General features: G+C 39.9%; 1 protein-coding gene across 2 annotated transcripts in view; it reads right to left on the bottom strand.

Moving 5' to 3' along the window:
• Positions 1–20,095, bottom strand: part of PTPRT (protein tyrosine phosphatase receptor type T) — a 409,415-nt gene that overhangs the window by 235,757 nt on the left and 153,563 nt on the right. For both annotated transcript variants that reach the window (XM_065754165.1, XM_065754164.1), the window contains exons 3-6: positions 11,280–11,551; positions 7,244–7,325; positions 4,307–4,422; positions 1,887–2,061 (exon numbers count right to left, since the gene is read on the bottom strand). In XM_065754165.1, the coding sequence (XP_065610237.1) occupies positions 1,887–2,061; positions 4,307–4,422; positions 7,244–7,325; positions 11,280–11,551 (645 nt within the window). The remainder of the gene's footprint in view (positions 1–1,886; positions 2,062–4,306; positions 4,423–7,243; positions 7,326–11,279; positions 11,552–20,095) is intronic.

The following is a 20,095-nucleotide window of genomic DNA, read 5'->3' as shown; positions in this document are numbered from 1 at the left end:
CTGAGGGGGCTGGTTTGTGTTTAATGGCACTGATTTTACATACTGAAAGAGGAATCTACTGTTTCAATTTCAGGTGCTGAAGTAGTAAATGTATTTCAAATAAAAATTCCTCTCTCTGTATTGACTAAATTATCCAATATCACAAAATGGAAATCACTTTCTCATTACTATAAATAAAATATCTTATGGTTCAGGGAAGCAAACAGATCTTTGAATGAGAAAGATATATAGATAGATTTTTTAACCTTGACCTTGTTGAAAAAAATCCCACGTGATTTTGTGTTCAGCTGACTAGGAGAAAGCACATGAAGCAGACTTAGCTTGGATTTAGTAGGTTTAGGGACAGGACTATCAATTGAGCAGAATTTCAATTACAGACTAATTTAATGTATACCCAAGTACATTACTGCAATTCAATAAACATCTCTTCAGAATTAAACAATTCCAATTTGCTTTCATTTCAGCCTGTATGTATGCGTTACGAATTTGCTATTATCCACACTAAAATTAGTCAGACTAGAAGTACTCATCCATGCAATCTCAGTGTTTCACAGTGCTGCATCAAGCTAACCTCAAATGAACCACTTAACTTTGCCTGCTTACTATACAGGAGCGTGGAGCAGAGGAGTGTGCCTTCCTATAACAGTACTACTCTCCTCACGTTTTTCTGGCTAGGTGCCTACCTGGGTAATTCAGCAGTGAGTCTATCAATGTCCCTTGTGTTGGGTGTCCAGCCATTCACATTTACAGTTCACTCTTCTATTTTAGTCCTCCTCATATTGTTAAACATGGAATCGTCAGGCACAAGCACAACTTTGCATATTCTGATATTGGTTGCTCTGGAAGACTGCCTTCCTCCTACTTAACAATCATACAGTACTAATATGCTGTTCTTGGCAACTCAATTTCATTTTAATCATGAGTTAACTCTACCAGCTTTGAACTAAGATATAATGTAAGATGCTAGATAATTTGGCGTGAATTAAAAGCACTTGGCACCTTATCTGAACATTCTCTTATGTTCAATGCAGTCTGAGTATCTACAACATTTGATATTCGAGGCATTGTGAAGGTACTAGCACTAAGTGACAGAATAGGTTGGTTAAAAGATAATACAGTGGAAGAAAGTGATCTCATTTCTCCAGCAGTCCCCCATTTCCATAAAATATGAAAATATTTAGATAAATAGAATTATATTATGTGAGAAGATCCATAGTACAAATGCCTTCCACCCATGTCACTACCACTTTCAATAGAGACTGAAGCAGTCTCAGGGGAGACAGTCACCTTCTGGTTTCTTCACAGTGACATCCCTGCAGTGCAGCTTGAGTAACAATAAAGCAGCATAGTAAATAGCACTTCACTCCGTACATCGTGGATGTTCTTAAGTAAATACCACCTTGAACGTGTCAGGCACAGCATCACCACTTGAATTACAGTGAATAAAAGAGGTGAAACCTCCAACTTTCATCAAGAGCTACTGATATCCCTACTGTGTGCTTCAGGACATCAGCAGAATCATTCCTGATCATCTACATCCAACAGCCTTGAGCAGATTCTTCTGACATGCACCACTATCACAGGATTATTTCTGTCCGAGGAAATGTAAAGCAAGTCAGATGAAGCTGACTGACAGTTAAACTGTTCTGCTGACTGCATTCAAAGTATCCATAGCTACCATGCATTACTTCATGAAGAGGACTGTATGCAGATGAAGCTTTGACTCCAACACTTGTTTTAAGAAAATGATTGAAATTCACGTCACTTTTACCCATTTCTCCTACTTGATTTTCAATATGATTGAAAGAGAAAGGCCCAATAGGATGTCAAATTTCATACACAGCTGACATGGGAGAACACAAACTTGCTGTTTGAATGCAACCTACCTTTCACTATTAATTCTGCATAATTTGAAACTCCAGATCCACCGTCTGAACGAATGACACACCGGTATTTGCTGATACTGCGCTGAGAGGTGTCAGCAACACTGACAGTAGCAGAGAAACGCCTGTGGTTGACAACTCGAGTGACCATTAGCGCCGTGTCCCTCCCATTCCACTGCTGTGAAGGCAGACAGAAACAACAGAAGTCACAAAGGCACACAATTTATTCATTCTTTGTTACCCTTAAAACTGCTCGGACTTTCACTAGGTTAGATCTTGTATAAGTACAATTGTTCAGGAAAAGACAGCTAGTAACATCCCTGAAAAATCTGCAGGCACTCAGGATTTTATGAGTAGTGGGCTTAAACGTTCTTAGATATTTAATTTCGTAGCTACTTAAATTCTGATACGTTTTTGTGCATTTGATGTGTTATGTATATTGAAAAAGCTGGAGACTGACAGCTCAGACTATTTGTACACAGTATATCCAGAAGCTTAGCTAGGACATGAAAATACTACAAATGAATGCATTTTGTACTACTGTGAAAATGCTATAAATGAACAGATTTTATAAACCTGGCATTTTCAGGCATGAAGCTTCGTTTCCAGAACAATTAAAATACATTAGTTGGATGAACAGAAATCCTTATGCCCAGCATTCCTCAATAAACCTCTCTCCACCAATGCCACACTACGTTTTCCCAACTGGAAAAGTGACAGATGATGAATTAACTAGAAATCAGCATAAACACCTGAACTTGCTCAGTTGGTCTATTTTATTAGGAGGCTCAAAGGAAAACACAAAGCCATTTCGCCAGCTTCCAGTAATCAGTTTTGGGAGGTATTTCCAAGGCTGTTTTCATTAAATCCTCTAGTTTTAAACAATGGAAAACAAGTCCCCACTAGCAATGATGATTTCCTCCAGAACCCCTTCTCTTACTAAAAGGTTCACAGTGCTTCAGATCAGAATGTTTTCACACACATGTAATCTTGCTGTGGGAAGATTTCACAGAAAGAACTCAAAGAAGACACAGAATAAGTCCAAATATATTTCTGTTAATGCTAGAAGTACAACATAGGCTAATAAATTTCAGACTACAAGGTAAATTTTATGATAACTGCTATGATAAGAGTACAGTTCAAACGATGGTCGAGTTATTTTTACATAATGCCAACCACATTTCTCAACAACACAATCTTTTTCCCACTATTAATTTTCATTCATACAATTAGGCAAACTGATTCTGGCATGAGCACTTAGACTAGAATTTAAATTGCTATTTTTGAAGTTTATTAAAAAGTATGAAATCAATGAAAGTTATTCAACTATGAGAAGGGTCTGCCACAGAAGATGTTGCAAGTTTTCTTCTACTCATTTGTTTTCTAAGCTTCCTGTTTGTCGTTATTTTTTTTTACCAGGCACTACAAAAAAGGAACTCAATTCTGCCCTCAGAACATTAAATTAAAAAACAACACATGTTTAAATTCGACTGTATGCAGAGTCCTTAAAGAACATTCTTGCCAATAGAGGCCCTATATCACCAGTCTGAGCTGTGAATAAAAGCTGATGACTTGTTTAATTATTTTAACAATGCTTGCCAGCTCCATGGCCACGCACAGTAAATACAGGAACAGAATCCTTGTTTGGGACACTAGGTGCTTCGTGGTATAGCAGCTTAGACAATGCAAAGAGCTATCTTAAAAGCCTCTAGAAGGACAATGTGTATAGAACATGGCAATGCTGGCACTCCACACAGCCAAGCACCTGAAAAGGCACAAGCAACAAGTCTGTCCTTCACTGGGAAACAGCACTCCACCCTTCCAGTTTGCTAAATGCTCCATTTCTAACTCCAGAAAATGAGTTTATTACTATGTGAATAGCACAACACAGCCTTTCAAGTCCAACCAGTACCATGAAAATAGACATCAAGAGAGGGAACTCTTTGGTCATTTAGTGAGCAATCAGAGGAACAATCTGCTGTCAGTGCAGCCAAAGGAAACTGGGAGGAAGAAACAAAATGGGTACAAACTGGTTTTGCCTGTTCTTACCTAGCCAGACCTCAGGGTATGTTTCCATCTCAACAAACTTTCTTCAGCCCTTGTCAACAACATTTTTGGAGGGCAAAAGGAAAGAAGACTTAAAATTAAGCAGAAGGGAGGGAATATTCCACTATTTCTATCTTTTCTTCTTTATGAACGAATGCTTACAGGCACGCAGACATTTGTTTGGATCTAACATTTTGCTGTAACTGGCCACTTTCTCCATCTTCTGTAGCACAATTCTACATTTTATCATCTTAAACTCTCATCTGGAAACGATTTAGGGCAGTTCTCAACGGATCTTGACAATACCTATGTGGCCCACCACCCTCCAAGTTGTCCTCCATCTACTTATTTTACTGGAAAAAATGGCATGGCTTTACCTGGAGCCAGAGTTTGTCGTGCTGGGACCACTTGCCCCCGGCGATGCACTGGAATGTCGCATTCTGTCCCACGTTAACCTCCACATTCTGAAGCCGTAGGAAATGAGGTGCTTTTCCTAACAAGAGATGCAAATAGGAAGGGTAGAGCAAGGCAGCAATTGTATTACACAGACACAGATATCAGCACCTAGCAAATCATCCTCTTCCTGGCAAAGTGATTTAGCAAAACAAAGCTGTCCTTCAGCATTTAACTACTCGCTGCAGAGCAAGGTGATCTTACAGAGAACAGGCCAAGCCAGTACAAACGAGGCACATCTGAAAACAGAGACTTACTGTCAGATCACAACCCGAGTTCATGGTCACCAAAACAATCTGTTACTCCCTTCTACAAGGAATAACCGAGCACATTGTTTTCTTTAGAAAACTGGTTCTACAAAGGGCAAAATAAAATCAAGTGCTTAAGGTTGCCAAGCATGACTGGCCAAAACAAATTCTTAGAAAGGACATTTTCTCCTTTTCATTTTACTGACTATCAAATACATCCTGTAATTGTGGAATAACAATGCCACTGATATCAAATCATTGATATGAAATGAAATATTGATGTTACTGATAGCATTGTATTACTGCTGCATTGGTTAACAACACCAGTGTTGTCTTTCACTGACAACAAATTCAGTGTTAGTTCAGTACTAAACCACGGATATCAAAATGCTAATATCACCCATATATGCAGAAAAACTACAAGAAAATAATCTAAAAAATAGGAGTGAATGTGACGCTTCAAAATGAACTTCATGCTTGCTGGGCTTCAGAAGAAGGTTTATGCACCAACCAAATACTCTTAGTAGGACACACACCAGCCTTGTAAATACAATGAGGGTCAGCTTTTTTCAGTTTCATCTTTACATTTGAGTATAAGTAGTCAAAGAATTACATAATTTTGGAGCACATACTAACCTATATATTTCTATTGGAATTAAATAGCTTCAGAAGGACGTGGGCATGTGCATGCAGGAATCATGGCAAACAGATGGCTGTCTACTACAGGCAGGTGAACAGAGGACACTTGCCTATACGCTATGTCAAATGTAATTACCTACTTCCTGTGCCACATCCATATGAAGAAGAGGGAGAAATAGAACACCAACACCATAAAAAATAACACCATTTCAAGCAACGTTCAGGCTCAATCAGAAGCTTCCTCATTCCTGTGCTTTGAGTTTTAACAACTGTAAAATGAATCCAAAGGGCAAAGTAAGTCTGTACAACATCACTATTGACATTTACCCTGGTGGCTGTCACTGCTGAACAGCAAAGACAACGCTGGGAATCAGACACTGGGAATCAGGAGTATTTACAAAGCCTGCAGAGAACACATAGCAGGTTGCCAACCAATTCCAAATGCACTGCGTACAGTTTGAGTCACTTCAGCTTTGGGTCACTAAGATTGCACTGTATTTTCAAGAGGGACCTGCCTGCACTTGGAGACACTGATTTAAACAACAGTTAATACTTCACTAAGCAGGGTTTGAGGTTGGTATATCTGTTTTTTCTTTTTTAATCCTTCTTGTCTTTGCCTCAGTTGGTTTTGTGGCCTCTTTCCCAGTAAAGGGATCAGTCATCACCAAACATGCTGTGGAATGCATGCACATCATTTGGGAGATTTGTTTGGAGCCTGCCAGTTATCAGCAACATCTGGTCAACACAGATTGTAAGTATTTCTTAATGAAGTAAATACACCCAAAGGCCTGAGCAATGAGCACATGGTAAATACAAATATAATTTAGTTAAACAGCAATTAACCATGCTGCAGTTATCAGAAATGTCCTGTTAAACTTGAGCAGAGCCGTGTCCATCACATGGAATGGCTGCTATTCTTTGACAGCCTGTATTGCAGTAAGAAGGGTGGGTCTCACCCCAGTGATATGCCCCACACAGTGTTGCTGTGAAGGGCTGCCACTCACTTACTGAGACTAACAACTAGTGAAAGGGGCTGTTAAAGCTCTGCCTTCCAAAATGGCACCAGGCTACCTGGAAATACTGCAGCATCAAAACAATAAACAAACATAAATGTGATGTAATAAACCAAAGTATCACCCAAAAGCACAATTTAATATGATATATAACAACTAATAATTCAAGCATTAAAATACATAAATTTATTACAGATTGCTTTGAGAAAAATAACGTGTTTGAAGGAGATGTGTCTAAACTCATTAATGAACATGAAAGTTGTTAAAATACTGTAGTTAAAGTACTGTTTGTATGCTACATACACAATATAGAAACATGAAAGTCCTCAAGCCTCTCTGTGGATGCACAGAGAAACAAAAGAAGTTCACACACAAATGTAGAGGCTTAGGGTGTCTCTAAGAAGCAAAAATGTAAGCTGGGCATAGTGCAGCTAAGACAGAAATAGAACAAATATTTTTGAACAGTGTAATAAACCTGCATTGGTTTTCATCTAAATGAGATTTATTTTTCATATAAGTTATGCAGAATCTGAGTGGGTTTAACATTTCTTTTGAGAGATTCCTTTGGGATATGTCCTTTACCAAGGAAAGAGTGAATTAATTTTTCTTCTTTTCTTAGGCTACCACGCAGGACATTATCAGAAGCATTTAGATCTTTTCCTACAGCAGTACAATTCCAAATCAACAAAACAATCAGAGCTTTATGTTCCTGTGACACTTCCATAAGGAGAAGATTCCACAGACATCCTGGCACTAGTGAGAGCTCAGAGCAGCTTTGCCTTTTGTACAATTGTCAAGTTATTTAATTGCACAAGGCTGATTCTCTTGCTTCAGGAGATAGAAATTTTAGAGTTGGCTGAACTGGGTAAGTCACTACTGTAGACTGCAAAGCCTGGTATATATAAGTGCAAAGCCTGGTATATAACACATTGAGATGGTTAGAAAAACAAAGGATGCTCACTGCATGGATGGGCAAGAACTCTGACTTCATCCACAGCTATGTACCCTGGATGTCCTTTCAAAGAGACAGATTCAAATATCACCTGAAACACAAAGAAAAGGTTTTCTTAAAAAGAAAAACTGCACTAGTCATTTGGCCAGTTACCACATTCCACTCTCATTCCAACATCTGATTCATTCAAGGCATTTTATCATTAATAACCAAGGGGTACCTGTGCAATACAGCATGAAGATGCATATCTAGGACTGAAAATCTATTTGATACGGAAAGCAAAAAGTTAGAGCAATGTTAATTAGGATTAGTGAGAAGTATGTGCTACTTCCATTTGGAACAAAGAAATACCTTGTCCTTACACACACACTCTATTCACTTCTAGCACCAGTCCAAGAATATCAGATGTGTAATCATTTGACATATTCCAATTAGCATGCCTCGGAAAGTTGTAGAATGCCACTCGTAGATTTTTATTTTATTTTATTGAACCAATAACACTGCATGGATTCTTTTGGAGAAAACCTTTCACATTTTCACACGCACGCCATCGCAGTACCAGAAAGCAATAAACCAGCAGCAGATGACCCTGGATTCTAATAACTGACTGAAAAAAGCTTCTCCCAGAAATAACAAAGTTGCTTCTGCCTTTCCTTGGATTGAACCAGCACATAATTTTTGAGCATGTAAAAACGTAATGTTTCTCTACATTAATGGTACATTGCTTAGTCCTAGTTTATTTATGTATCTAGACAATGAAAGTGTTCCGCTAATTTGAGACTGATTACACACGTATGCCATTACTTCTGATTTGAAGCATTCTGTCAGTACAACACACAGACTGTGCAAAGAGTTTGGGGCAGCGCAAGGGGACCCTAGAGGTGAGATAAAGAGGTCATTCAAACTGAGCAGCATTCTAGTGCAGCTACTCATCTTGCAGGATAACTCGTGACTACTAAAATCATTACGGGAACACCACAAAGTTTGTTAACTACTTAGAGCCAGTCTTTCACACTGTTATTTCCACTTCAAATAAAAGCTGACATTCCTAGCCTGTCCCTGTTGAGCCTTTTCTCCATCTCCTTCGGCAGAAGATTTAATGCAACAGGAGATTCAACTTTCTGAATGCTGATCACCATGTGCTCAGGCTACTGAAGTAGAGTGGCATATACCTCATAATCGGGTTGTCATTAATCATTTTGATTTGCATTTGGGTTTCCATAACTTAGTTCCTACTCATATTCCCATGATGTCCAAAGATCTGCTCCCCCAGAGCAGATTCAAAGCATTCCAAGTGGAAGCACTCCTGAAATAAGCCCCTTAGAAAAATGTGATGATAAAAACAGGTAGAATACAAAAATAAAGGGGAAAGGACAAACTAAGAAAAGCTCAGGTGCTAGCAATATAAAGAAACAGTGTTGTGCACCAGAAGGAGGAGGACAAAAAACAGTTGTCCAAGGGACGAGAAGAGGAAGAGGTGGCACAATTTGGCAAATTTCACACTGAATTTATCTCACGTCCTTTTAACTTCAGTTGAAAATGTAATAACGTGGTTGAGGAAAAGGTGTTTAATGCTTTACATTTTTGGAAGTTCTCAGAAATTAATGTAACCGGCAAATCCAAAGCTTTACTCTTCATCATTCTTAATTGCTCCTGAGAACTGCAAATACCAAGTCATTTCATGTTTCCTTACCTATAAACAATCCCACATTTCACTGCTGCTATCTGTATCCAGCAACGTCTGTGTTAACAATGTACCCTGGCTCATCTGTTGTGGTACGACAGTTTTCTTCAGGCATGGATCAATACTGTTCCTTGCTATACATCAAAACACCCCTTCCTGGCAGACTGTAGCGCTGTCCTTGGTGCATTCTGGGACTAAATTCATCCTTATGGCAAGCAGTAATTCAAGAGTACACGTGTTACCTTTCTCCAAGCACTATTACAGCTTTTTCTCTCAACACTAAAAACGCACACAGCCTGGGAATCCAGGCACGACTTGGGCAGAACTGATAAACCTCTGCCACCCTCGTGTTAATACCTCAGCAGAGTGCTTCTGGTTGTGGACAACTCATACAACCCTTGTGCAGAACTGCCAGACACAAAGCATGACACTGGCAATAGGTTTGGTACTGGTTTGCCACTACTCACATCTCCAAAGCAAAAGTACCTCTCAAAACCTCGCACCCAGGGCAGATGGCTTCAGATTTTTTTGCCTAACAGAATTTTCAGTGCACACAGCAATTCCTGATGGTGTGATTGTCCTGCATTACGAGAATAATCCGCATTTTCCTTGACACAGATTTCATTATTTAGAAGATATATATATATATATATATTTTTTTTTTTTCCGGTGTTACCTTGTGCTTTTGAAATACTTTCAGACCTCTTGTGTACAAATTGTTCTCCAGGCATGCAACTTTGATTTCAAGCTGACGAGTAACACTCTTATAGAATAATCTAGATTGTGAGTGTAAAAGGAGACATTCCCATGGCATCAGTACACCCAAGCTTTTGTCATCCTGCCACCTCTGGACTCCTTTAGCCACAAGCATTACAATGTCAAGCAACAATAATTCTGACAGAATTCCTTGATTGCACTTCCCCCCTCACTTTTGAGAGCTTAAATTTTTATTTCTTTTTCCTTTTTTTTATTTTTATTTTTTATTTTTCTTATTAGTTTGTTATACCTTAGTGTAAAAGTCACGAGATTGCAGAAACTGATGTATAATACTAGGGACCAACAACACATCAGTCTGTCAGATCCCATGCAACACATGGGAAAGACCTCATGTTTTAAAAGCCATACTTAAGGAACAGAAATAAGCAGAAGGAAACTGGAACCTCGTCTATGACAAGGTGAGGCTGAGCAGAGGGAGAGAAAAAGAGAGAGTGTTTGCATTTTCTGGGAAGGAACCACTCCCAACCAGTTACTGCTGCCTTCTGGGCTCCTCTTTTTTTGTGCAGCAGAGCAAAATTATTCTTTGATTTAAAGGATTTTCTTTCTCAGGAAAAGAAAACCTGACCTCTAAAAAGACTTACAAAAGATGTAACGAGGTCCAGGAAGTCTGGTATTGGTATATCTAAGAGTTGGATCTCTTAGTTTGAGATCAGAATGTCTTTTCCAGATTTTTCAAGCACTGATTACCTGGGTGAAAGATCATTTCTGTTATCTCCCTGTAGCACCTACTACGAAGCAGATTCTGGTTGATGTTAATATGAAAATAGTATCGATCACTTCAGCATGATTTAGCAAGTGACAAGTTGTGCACAGCCCTTAAAGCACCACTTTCAGTGCATTTGCATCTCTTTATCCCCTGTTTCCCTTCACCCTGTACAATGTGCTCTTATCTATTCTGCTGAAATCCTCAGCTCCTTTTTGGAGGCAGAACATTAAAGTGTTCTACTTTTGCTCAGCTTTTATAGACCTACTACCCAGTTATTAAAAAAAAAAAAAAAAAAAAGCTTTTCTTCCTACTGTTTTCTATCTGCAGAGTATTCATCACCTTTTCATAGCCTCTTTTACTGTAATCCCCATCTCAATCACACTTTTTTTTAACTATAATATGTATTTCTCGTTTTCCTGCAAGGTGTAGGGTGCAATTACCTCCCAGGCACTATTTTTTTTTTCCTTGAATATAAAAAGATAAAAGCCTGAAGATAAGAGCCCTCATGTCTTCACTGCCTAACAAGAAGTATGTGAGTCCATTGTGCGCATGAAAAGTGCCAATCCAAGTCTGTTTACATGCATATTTCACAATATACAAGCGGGTTCTAACTTTCCAATAATTTATTTCATCTGTCCAGCTTTTTCTCTGGGTCCTGAGAACATCTGAAGAAAAAGGGTGAGAAGAACTATGTCAAGATGTCTCTGTCATCTCTTGCCATAAAACTGCTATATGAAAAGCCATTTTGATACAAAAAGATGTGGCAAAAAAAAACCCTGTACTTAATTTTCAGAAGACTTATTGCTAACAACAGCTTACAGCTCACACCAAGCCAGACGCACAAAGGAAAAAGAAAGATAAATATTGCAAATTCATACCTGATAAAAATGTGGCCAGAATGTACTGATGGCAAGTTCTGCCTTCACCCATCCTTCTGTAACGACCCCTGAGACGTTCCATATGGGATTGCCCTGCGGTCCTCCATTCACTTTCACGTAGACATTCAGAGAGCCAGGACTCGAGCGATCTCTGCTGGATAAGTAATAATGGAAGTCGATGCAATGCGTGTCATTTTCCTTCAGTGTGGGCAAAAGCAAGTGAGCTTTCTGCCCGGATGCACGTCCAGAGCTGTTCACCATCATGAAGGAGCCTATACACGGAGAAGGGAAAAAAGCAACACAAAACATCTGCTGAGCTCTTTCAGTAAAAACAGCTTCCTTAGAAAAGCCAGTGATTCCTTCAGAAGCCAGCAAACAAAACATTCCCTCCTAAGAACTCAAACTAGCTATTTTATGCTAGTTGTTACAGAACAGAAAAGAAAGGATATCTAAATTACAGGGTATAAATACAAGTATATGGCCAGCCTTAATTAGATAACTCAAAAATTAAAAATACAACTTTGCTTTTATCTTTTTATAACATTACAATAAAAGAGTCACTCTAAACAAAATCATATTTACCCTTCAAGCAGCCACAGGGCTCTCCTACAGCATACAACCCCAAATATCTAGTTTCCCCAAGGCACATTCAATACAAAAGATTACTACGGAAGATGAAATTCCCAGCTGGCATTAACCTGCATGGCCCCTACCAACTTCATGCCTATCTATACCTGGGAAGCCTGTGTCCTAGTGGTACAAGTTTTGGAAAGTGGCAAGGTGTTAAGAAAACCTGGTGTTCAGAGCCCAGATGAATTAGGCTTGTTAGCACAACAGCAACATCTCAACTAGAAATACCACAGCAAGGACAATTACACTTCTAGGAGGGAAGGACTGGCTGAATTTTAGGAGGGAAATCTATACTAAGGCAATTTATGAGTTTGTTAACCCTGAAGCTTGCATCATATTAACCATGTCACTGGATGTTGAACTTGTGTTTTGATTCATCAAGCAGCTATTTTACAGCACATTGTGCCTCAACTCATCTCTTTACTGATGCATCAAGGTGACAAATGTTAGCAATAAGGAAAAACATTATGAGAGCTATTTGATTCAATTCTGTTTAAAGGATCTGCTTTATGTGTGTGCAGACACTCACAGAAAAAAGCTGAAGAAAATATCAAGATCTGGGTGGAAAAAATCTATGTCTCAGCAGCCAGGCATAATAATTTTTAATCAAATGCAGCCTTCTTGACATTCGGAGTCCTCATGCAGCTGCCAAGTCATGCTACAAATGTATTTATCCACTGGCCTCTTGCAGTTCACAGAACACTGAGTCTGAAAAGCCTTGCCTCACTTCTAACCTATTGACTTCCCCAGTTCCAAACTGCCACAGCAGTTTGACAGACACTCAGATGAGCCAGATAAACTTTCTTATCAGTTCTGTCCAATGAATGGCCATACAGTTTCTATTTTATTTTTTTTTAATACAACAGATACCAGTAACTTTCTCATACAAAACTAATTTGGTGTTCTGGTTTTTTTTCCAGGTTTTTTTTTTCTGTTCATATGATACATATGTACATCTTGTAAAGGACTGAAATGCATGGATGCAGAAGGGAGTGGATCTTTCATAAGAAATCACACACACTCCAGAGACCTTGGAAAACACAAGCACAGTGCAAGCACAGCTGGGGAAGAAGATGTAAGAAAAGCTACAGTCAAGGTGCTCTCTGGCAGTCCAATCTTTCATTTGGATAGGTTGAAAATCCCAATGGCCCCAAATCAAGAAATTCCAGATTCACAGTGAAGACCCTCAAGAAACAGAAGAGCTGAATCCAAACTTTTAATTTTCTCTCTAATAATCAAAGTCTGTAAGGATGAGATTTCCACAAATGTTCACTGCTGATATGCTCCTGTTCTCAGTCAACCACAAAATCCCCTTCGTCAGTTAAATGAGAGATTTCACCGAGTGCTGCAGTAATATTATAATCCACCCAAATAAACCAGAACTGTGAGAACTTGAGATTTGGGCTCAGAAAGTATGACCTAGGGTAATTTATTACCAGAAAGCACAGTTACCAACAAGCTTGGTGAGGCAGCAAGCTGCTGGTTAAGGCAGCATGGTGGAAATCCGATGGGCTGGTTTCTAGTTCCAATGACAACATTCACTTCTATGACCTTTGTATGCACAGACTGTCTTATCTTCCTATATAAATCAGAGCGCTAGTAAAATCTACTGCTAAGAATCACAGACAAAAACCACTGTATGGCTGCTCAATAACAGATGGGTTTTGTTGTTGGTGATGGTATTGTGGGTTTCTCCTGTGGAGGAATAAAGTGAAATGCTGCTGTGAAATGCACCGCCTGCAGCGTTTCGGTGACATTTTGGGAAACAGTACAAAAACCACTGTAAACAAGTTATACGTTTCCCAGATCTAAGACAGAGGGGTGATGGTACAGCCAATTAAAACAGTCAGTAAGGAAAAGCAGAGGTGCTGTGCACCCAACAAGGATTTCTGCAACACTGGATTGGAATCCAGGAAAAATCATTTCTGCTCTGTCGTTGGATCTTAGGACACATCATTTCACTTCTGGGTGCCTTCTTCAACCTTTTCCTCTTTTGTCTATTATTACCCTAAAGATCTACTCTGAAGCTGTATAGTGCCTAATACAATAGGGTCTTGAACTGCACTACATTAGGTAAGTGCTTCAATGATAGACAGGCTTGAGGAGGATTTCACTTTTACAGATTCATGTATAAAAATAATGAGCATTCCTCTGGGAGAAAAACATCAGCTTTTATAAAAAGTTCAAAGCAATAATTACAATTTTATTTCTTGACACCCACAAAAAAATAAATAAAAATGAATCACACACTTATTTGCAGTGCAACAATGGCCTTTTGTACAACTGCTGACAATTTCAGAGAGCACAGAGCCTGTACACAGTGACTGACACAACGTGAGCAAGTAAAATATCCATTGGCCCAACAACTCTTAACAGTATAATCAGTGCTCATTACTGGACGAATAGCCTTACAAAAAAAACTGTTGGCATTTGCAAACTATTCATAGCCTTGCTTATAATTTATGGATGCCTTAAGAACAAAAACCCACCCCCCACATCAATGCCTAGGAGAAAATGCTATAAAACTGTAACTGTCTCCACTAAAGTCCTGAGGAGAGGAAGTGTTTTATATGATAGTGAAAAAGATGAAAAATTTCCCCTTACAGTGCTGCCTCTGTTGGAGAAAAGTGCTCCCACCTTTAGCTGTGTCAGCTCTACCTGCCCTTACTTCCACAGACTTCTGATGGCAGCTGCCACAAGGAGCCCTTTTCCTACCGGGTCAAGTCGGTGCACAACACCCCAAGCCTGTCCTTAGGAAGGGATATTATTAAATTAAAGCTTCACCAATGCCATAACTGATAGCAGACACAAGAATGCCTCTATCTCACAAAACCTTGCTGTCCTGAATAATTTATACCCTGTACCACAAATTGGCCTCCAAACAAACCTCTGTGTGATTTGAATTTTCCTTGTCACACTGAACGTGAATGCATATCCCATCCCTCACCCTCAAGAACCTTCCAGAAGTTTCTCTGCACGCCTGCAGACCAGCAGCTGGGATGCTCTGACCATGTGTCCAAGCCAGTGAAGCTTTTCTGGGCTGTACACGTTGCTTACAGTAGCTCTGAGATCACTTACAATTGCTCCCAGCAGCAATAAAGAAATAAATAAAGTTCAAACCAGCCTTTTAAGGACAAGCATGTTTTTCCTTATTAGCTGTAATAAAAACTGATGCATTGCCATTCAGAGTGTGACAGCCTTCTTTAGAATGAGCACAGAATTGAGGCTGATGGGACTTCTTTTGAATTTATAGGCCTGTATGTGCAAATAAAGGAGGTACAAGCTTGTCCGGCACCAACAAAGCATTTGTCACATTTCTCACTCATATAAAGAGCTAGGGGATGCATGAACATGTCACAAATGGAAATTATTGATCAGTGAATGACTGAAAACCTACTTAAATTTCTCCTGGCAAGAATTTGTATAAGACAAAAGATTTCTTGTAGAAACTCTTACTCAGGCTGACTTTGAACAGCAGTGATAGTAGGAAAAACATTGAGTGCTGTTGCATTTACCTCCATCTATGTCATCAGATAGACACTGAGATGGGGAAAAAAAAGTTTGGAGAGAAGTGATCTACGCTGTGTGAAAGCTGTTGGGCTCTTCTGTATTCATTGGACGCAGAAGTACAGCCTCATTAAAGCAGCTGAATATCAGGTCAATTAAATGTAGTGCTCTTGAACCAACAGGTCACAGTAATTAATATCTTGCTGGTTTTGCCACCTTCGTGAATAACTAAAACTGAATGTGCTGTGTTCAGATCAGTGAAAAGCACGGAGAAAAGAAGGATGGTAAATAAATTCATTTTTAAAAATCCATTCGAATGACAGGGAGCATAAAAAGGCACTCTCTTATAGTTATTAAACATACCACTGAAAATTGGGGAATTAAACCATGAAGAGCTCTCTAGCTGGCCATAAATTTCAATTTTTCCCCTGCTTGGTGCATAATGATGCCTTGATAAGCTTCCTATTATTGATGCATCTGCAACATATATCCTCTCTCGGAGCTGAAATGCTACTCCGTAGCAGATGGTGGCTATTGTGTTTACACATCAGCACTTTATGATTGCATTTTCTCACGTCTGCAGTAAAAAGAAAGCCGTAATTGAGTTTTTAATGGCTTTGCACATTGTTCATTAAGATTACATGAGTGCGTTCTGACAAATGACAGCTGAAGGAGCGAGCCACTGAGAACCCCTCACGATCACCACAGACCTCAGCTGATGCTCTTTCACTGCTGCCTTTGAAGAGCGGCGCTGTTTAAAAGTGAAATTATAGCAACCATTAAAGATTGAATGTAAACTTGAAAAGAAAGCTGTCAAAATGCTCAACTGCAGAAAGAGCTTTCTTAAACGCTGAGAATCAAAATCAAGTACAGAACTTTCTTTTAAGCAGCGAACTCCTTCTCCCAGAGCAACGATCTGCTTTCCAGCAGCTTCGTCACAGCACAGGCTTTTATTTTTTCAGACATGGTGCTGCTGATTTCCAAAGAACAACTCTGTCCTCAAAAAGCAAGGGCCTGACAGCTGACCCTGTTAGCATGGAATAAAGCAACCTGGAATAATTCCAGTTGGAAGGGGCATCAGGTCATATGCAGTCCAGTTCTGTGCTCTGGGCAGGGTCACCTCTGAGGCCAAGCCAACGTTCCTGGAGCTTTTACCCACTGAGACTCTAAAGCCTCCCAGATGGTCCAGTCTCAGTGGGTAGACTGCTCCAGTACTTGGCTGCCCTTATGTTTTTGGTTTTTTTTTTTGTCATCCCTATAACCTCTCATTTCAGCCCATACCACTCCTTGGCCTCTTTTCCTAGAGTGCTGGCTCCAGCCCTGACCACTCGGTGGCCTTCACTTTCTTTGCTCCCTTTCATCAGCATCTCTGACGTTGGAGCACCCAAAATTGAGCACAATATGCTAAATGTAATTTAACAAGCAGCAAACAAGGAAGGAGCACTCCCATTTGTCTGCTGCCTAGAACCCTGCTAAAAGAGCCCTGGATGCCACAAGCAGTCAGAACATGCTGCTGGCTTATATTCAAGCTGCCCTCTACCTGACTAGTCCACGTCCAATTTCATAGTTATTTCTTCCAGCCTGCCTCTACTCTACTGGTGAGGGGTCTGGAGCACAAGTCTTATGAGGAGCGGCTGAGGGAGCTGGGATTGTTTAGTCTGGAGAAGAGGAGGCTCAGAGGAGACCTTATTGCACTCTACCACTTCCTGAAGGGGGGTTGTGGTGAGGAGGGGGTGGGCCTCTTCTCCCTGATAAATAACGACAGGACGAGAGGGAATGGCCACAAGTTGCGCCAGGGAAGATTTAGATTAGACCTGAGGAAACTTTTTTTCTGAAGGAGTGGTCAGGCACTGGGATGGCCTGCCTAGGGAGGTGGGTGAGGCACCATCCCTAGCGCTGTTCAAGAAGCGTTTAGATGAGGTGCTGAGGGATTGGATTTAGTAGTTGGGTAGGGATAGTGATAGGAGGATGGTTGGACTAGATGATCTTGTAGGTCCTTTCCAACCTTATGAACCTATGAACTCCGGTAACTTTACATCTTACAAAATTAAAATGTTCTAAGAAAGATGCTTATTAAAACAGTAGAAGCAATTTACATCTCTCATTTTTACCTACAGACTTTAGACTGTACATCACCGTGGTTTTCAGCTGAGACATAAGAAAAGTCTGCTACTATGAATCCCTGATATACACACACATAAAGACATCCTGCCACATAGTCTTTGCGGGCAGATACTCAGATATCAGCAGTTTATTGTTAAGGAGATTCATCTTACAGTAGCAGATTTTTCACCATTCTGTCAAGGCTATTATGTCACAGGGCACAGACCCAAGGGGGTACCTCCAGTATCCTCTACTGAGGAAATGAGTTTGCTGCTAGTCTTTGCTCACTACCTGTGCACTTCTGAGCACCTTGTCTCTTCCACTGCAGCCTTAACTCTTTTTAGGAACAGTCCTCTCAAAACGCTTTCTGGAAATCCTTTGCATTTGAAAGCCATTTCAACAATTTTTTACTTCCTGAAAGTAGTCCAACAGACTGCTGAGGTGTGACTTTCCAACAGTATTCTTTCCCAGCACTTCAGTCACAGTGCATTAGGGTCAAAGTCAGCTCATTATCTCATAAAACGACTTGGAAGTTCACAATCAGTAGTGTGTTTATGGGACACATCAAGCAGGAGGCACTACACGAGCCAGCTAAGGAAGCCCATGCTCTCCCAGTAAGGCTCCCTGGTATCATACACTTGCACAGCTTTTGGCAAGGCACATTCATAATAGTGTTAGTCATTCTGAATGCCATAGAACAGCTTTTGAAGAGCACCAACACTGAGTGTGAAAGAAAGTATTTCCATATACTTGCTTTAAGTTACAACCACGAAATTCATAGCTCTTATTTTACAAAAAGTTACAGTCACTCATCTTCTTCCTACTTTCCACATTTTTACATCCCTACCCTTCATAGTCACGTAGAGCAGATGAAGAAGGCTCAGAAATCTCTTCTCCTGACTGATGAACCACAGAGAGCAGTGCTTGTACAAACTCAAAATTAAACAAGGCGTATCTCATAGCTGCTATCCCTTTTTCAAATATTAGGACAAAATCAGACCCGTGGATTTTATTTCCCAAATGTGGGCCACACTGAATTAATCTGCCATGGAATAAAAAGAGCTTGATTCACAGATAAATAGGAATATAAACTGTGAGTTCAGTCCCATATAATTCATGAGGACAATTCACTCACTAGGGAAACTGTTGGATAATAGGAGAATATTTTTTAAAGAGACAGCCTTTATTTGTAAAGACGTTTTCTCCTGGAAATTTATGTCACGAGAAGAATTATGTCGCTGGGTTTTTTTATAAGATAAATCTTCTCTGGAAACAAGACTGATTACATATTGCTTTTGTGACTGCAAATATTTGCTGTACTGATTTAAAGAAAATGAAGACTGTGGCAGTGCGGCCTCACCGACCTTTCTGAAGCAGGAGGTGTGTAACACACGAGTGGGAGTCTCACACGTTTCATAGTTTCTCTGGGAAAGGGGAATGTTTGCAGTTCTTCTGTTTCATACAAATCCAAATAATTACAGGACAACACTCAGAACCAGGGAAACCAAGTTTCACTGGCAAACTGCAGAATTTTTCTAATTGACCCCTCTGTCTGAGCCAGAATACTGGCATTTTCAGGAGCATGCAGATACTGTTACCAGTAAATCTCATGTATCATCAAAATACATTCCTCTTACAAATGTTTTCTAAGGGGTGGATAATGCTGATCCAACAGACACTGTGAAACACTGATTACTGAGCCACTGATTACTCAGCCCTCCTTTATTCACTCTGGTGGCACAGGGACTTTATTCTACAAAACCAGAAACACCAAACCAACCTTGATGGAAGAAACAACACAAAAAAAACCAAACACCATCATAGGCTAGAAAGAAAAAAATACCACATCTGTAGCTCTTCTTCACGTAATTGTATGACATTTACCAAGGACAGACAATGACAGAGACTGACATATTTGCAATGAAAAAACAGCATGCAGGATTCAGGCTCTGACTTCATCAGTTCCTCAGTGACAAATGGGGATTTTTTCACTGGCCTAAAGAAAATTGAACTGTAATGTGAAGGCACAATTTTTACAAAAACAGCCATGAAAAGAAGAACTTGGAGGATTGATGGGATTTCACATTAGCAGAGGGACTTTGTGGCCTCACCTACAGCCCAGGACAGTCCCATACTCAATACAAGTATACTTGCCTCCAAACTACTGCCAGATTCAACGGAAAACCAGCACTTAAAGGTTAACTAACATCTGTATGGAGCACAAACACAACAGCAGCACCTAACTACCATTGTACTCAAAAAACCTCAATCTAAACCTTGATCAGATGAGTCCTGAAAGCACTGACATCTATCAGCCCCACTCTGTAACAGGGATGATACAGTTTATCACGAAGATCCATGATCATATTTCTCATTTAAAGGTGCAAGGTGAGTGCTTTCCACTCGAGTCTCAAGAGCAGGTCACTTTCATCATAACTCAGGGAAAGAACACTTGCAGCTGCTGGTTGCTGGGATGGCATCTGTGGTCCAATCACCTTTTCCCTCCAACACCAAACTCAAATTTTGACTTACAAATCAAAAACCCTTGGTATCAAATCTCAGATAAAAGCCACTGT

The sequence above is a fragment of the Cyrtonyx montezumae genome, unplaced genomic scaffold (genome assembly GCF_038088225.1).
Source record: "Cyrtonyx montezumae isolate F1298 unplaced genomic scaffold, pur_monq_1.0 scaffold_9, whole genome shotgun sequence".
Lineage (NCBI taxonomy): Eukaryota > Metazoa > Chordata > Aves > Galliformes > Odontophoridae > Cyrtonyx > Cyrtonyx montezumae.
The sequence above is the reverse complement of the archived record's forward strand: the minus strand, read 5'-3'. Positions and strand labels throughout refer to the sequence as shown.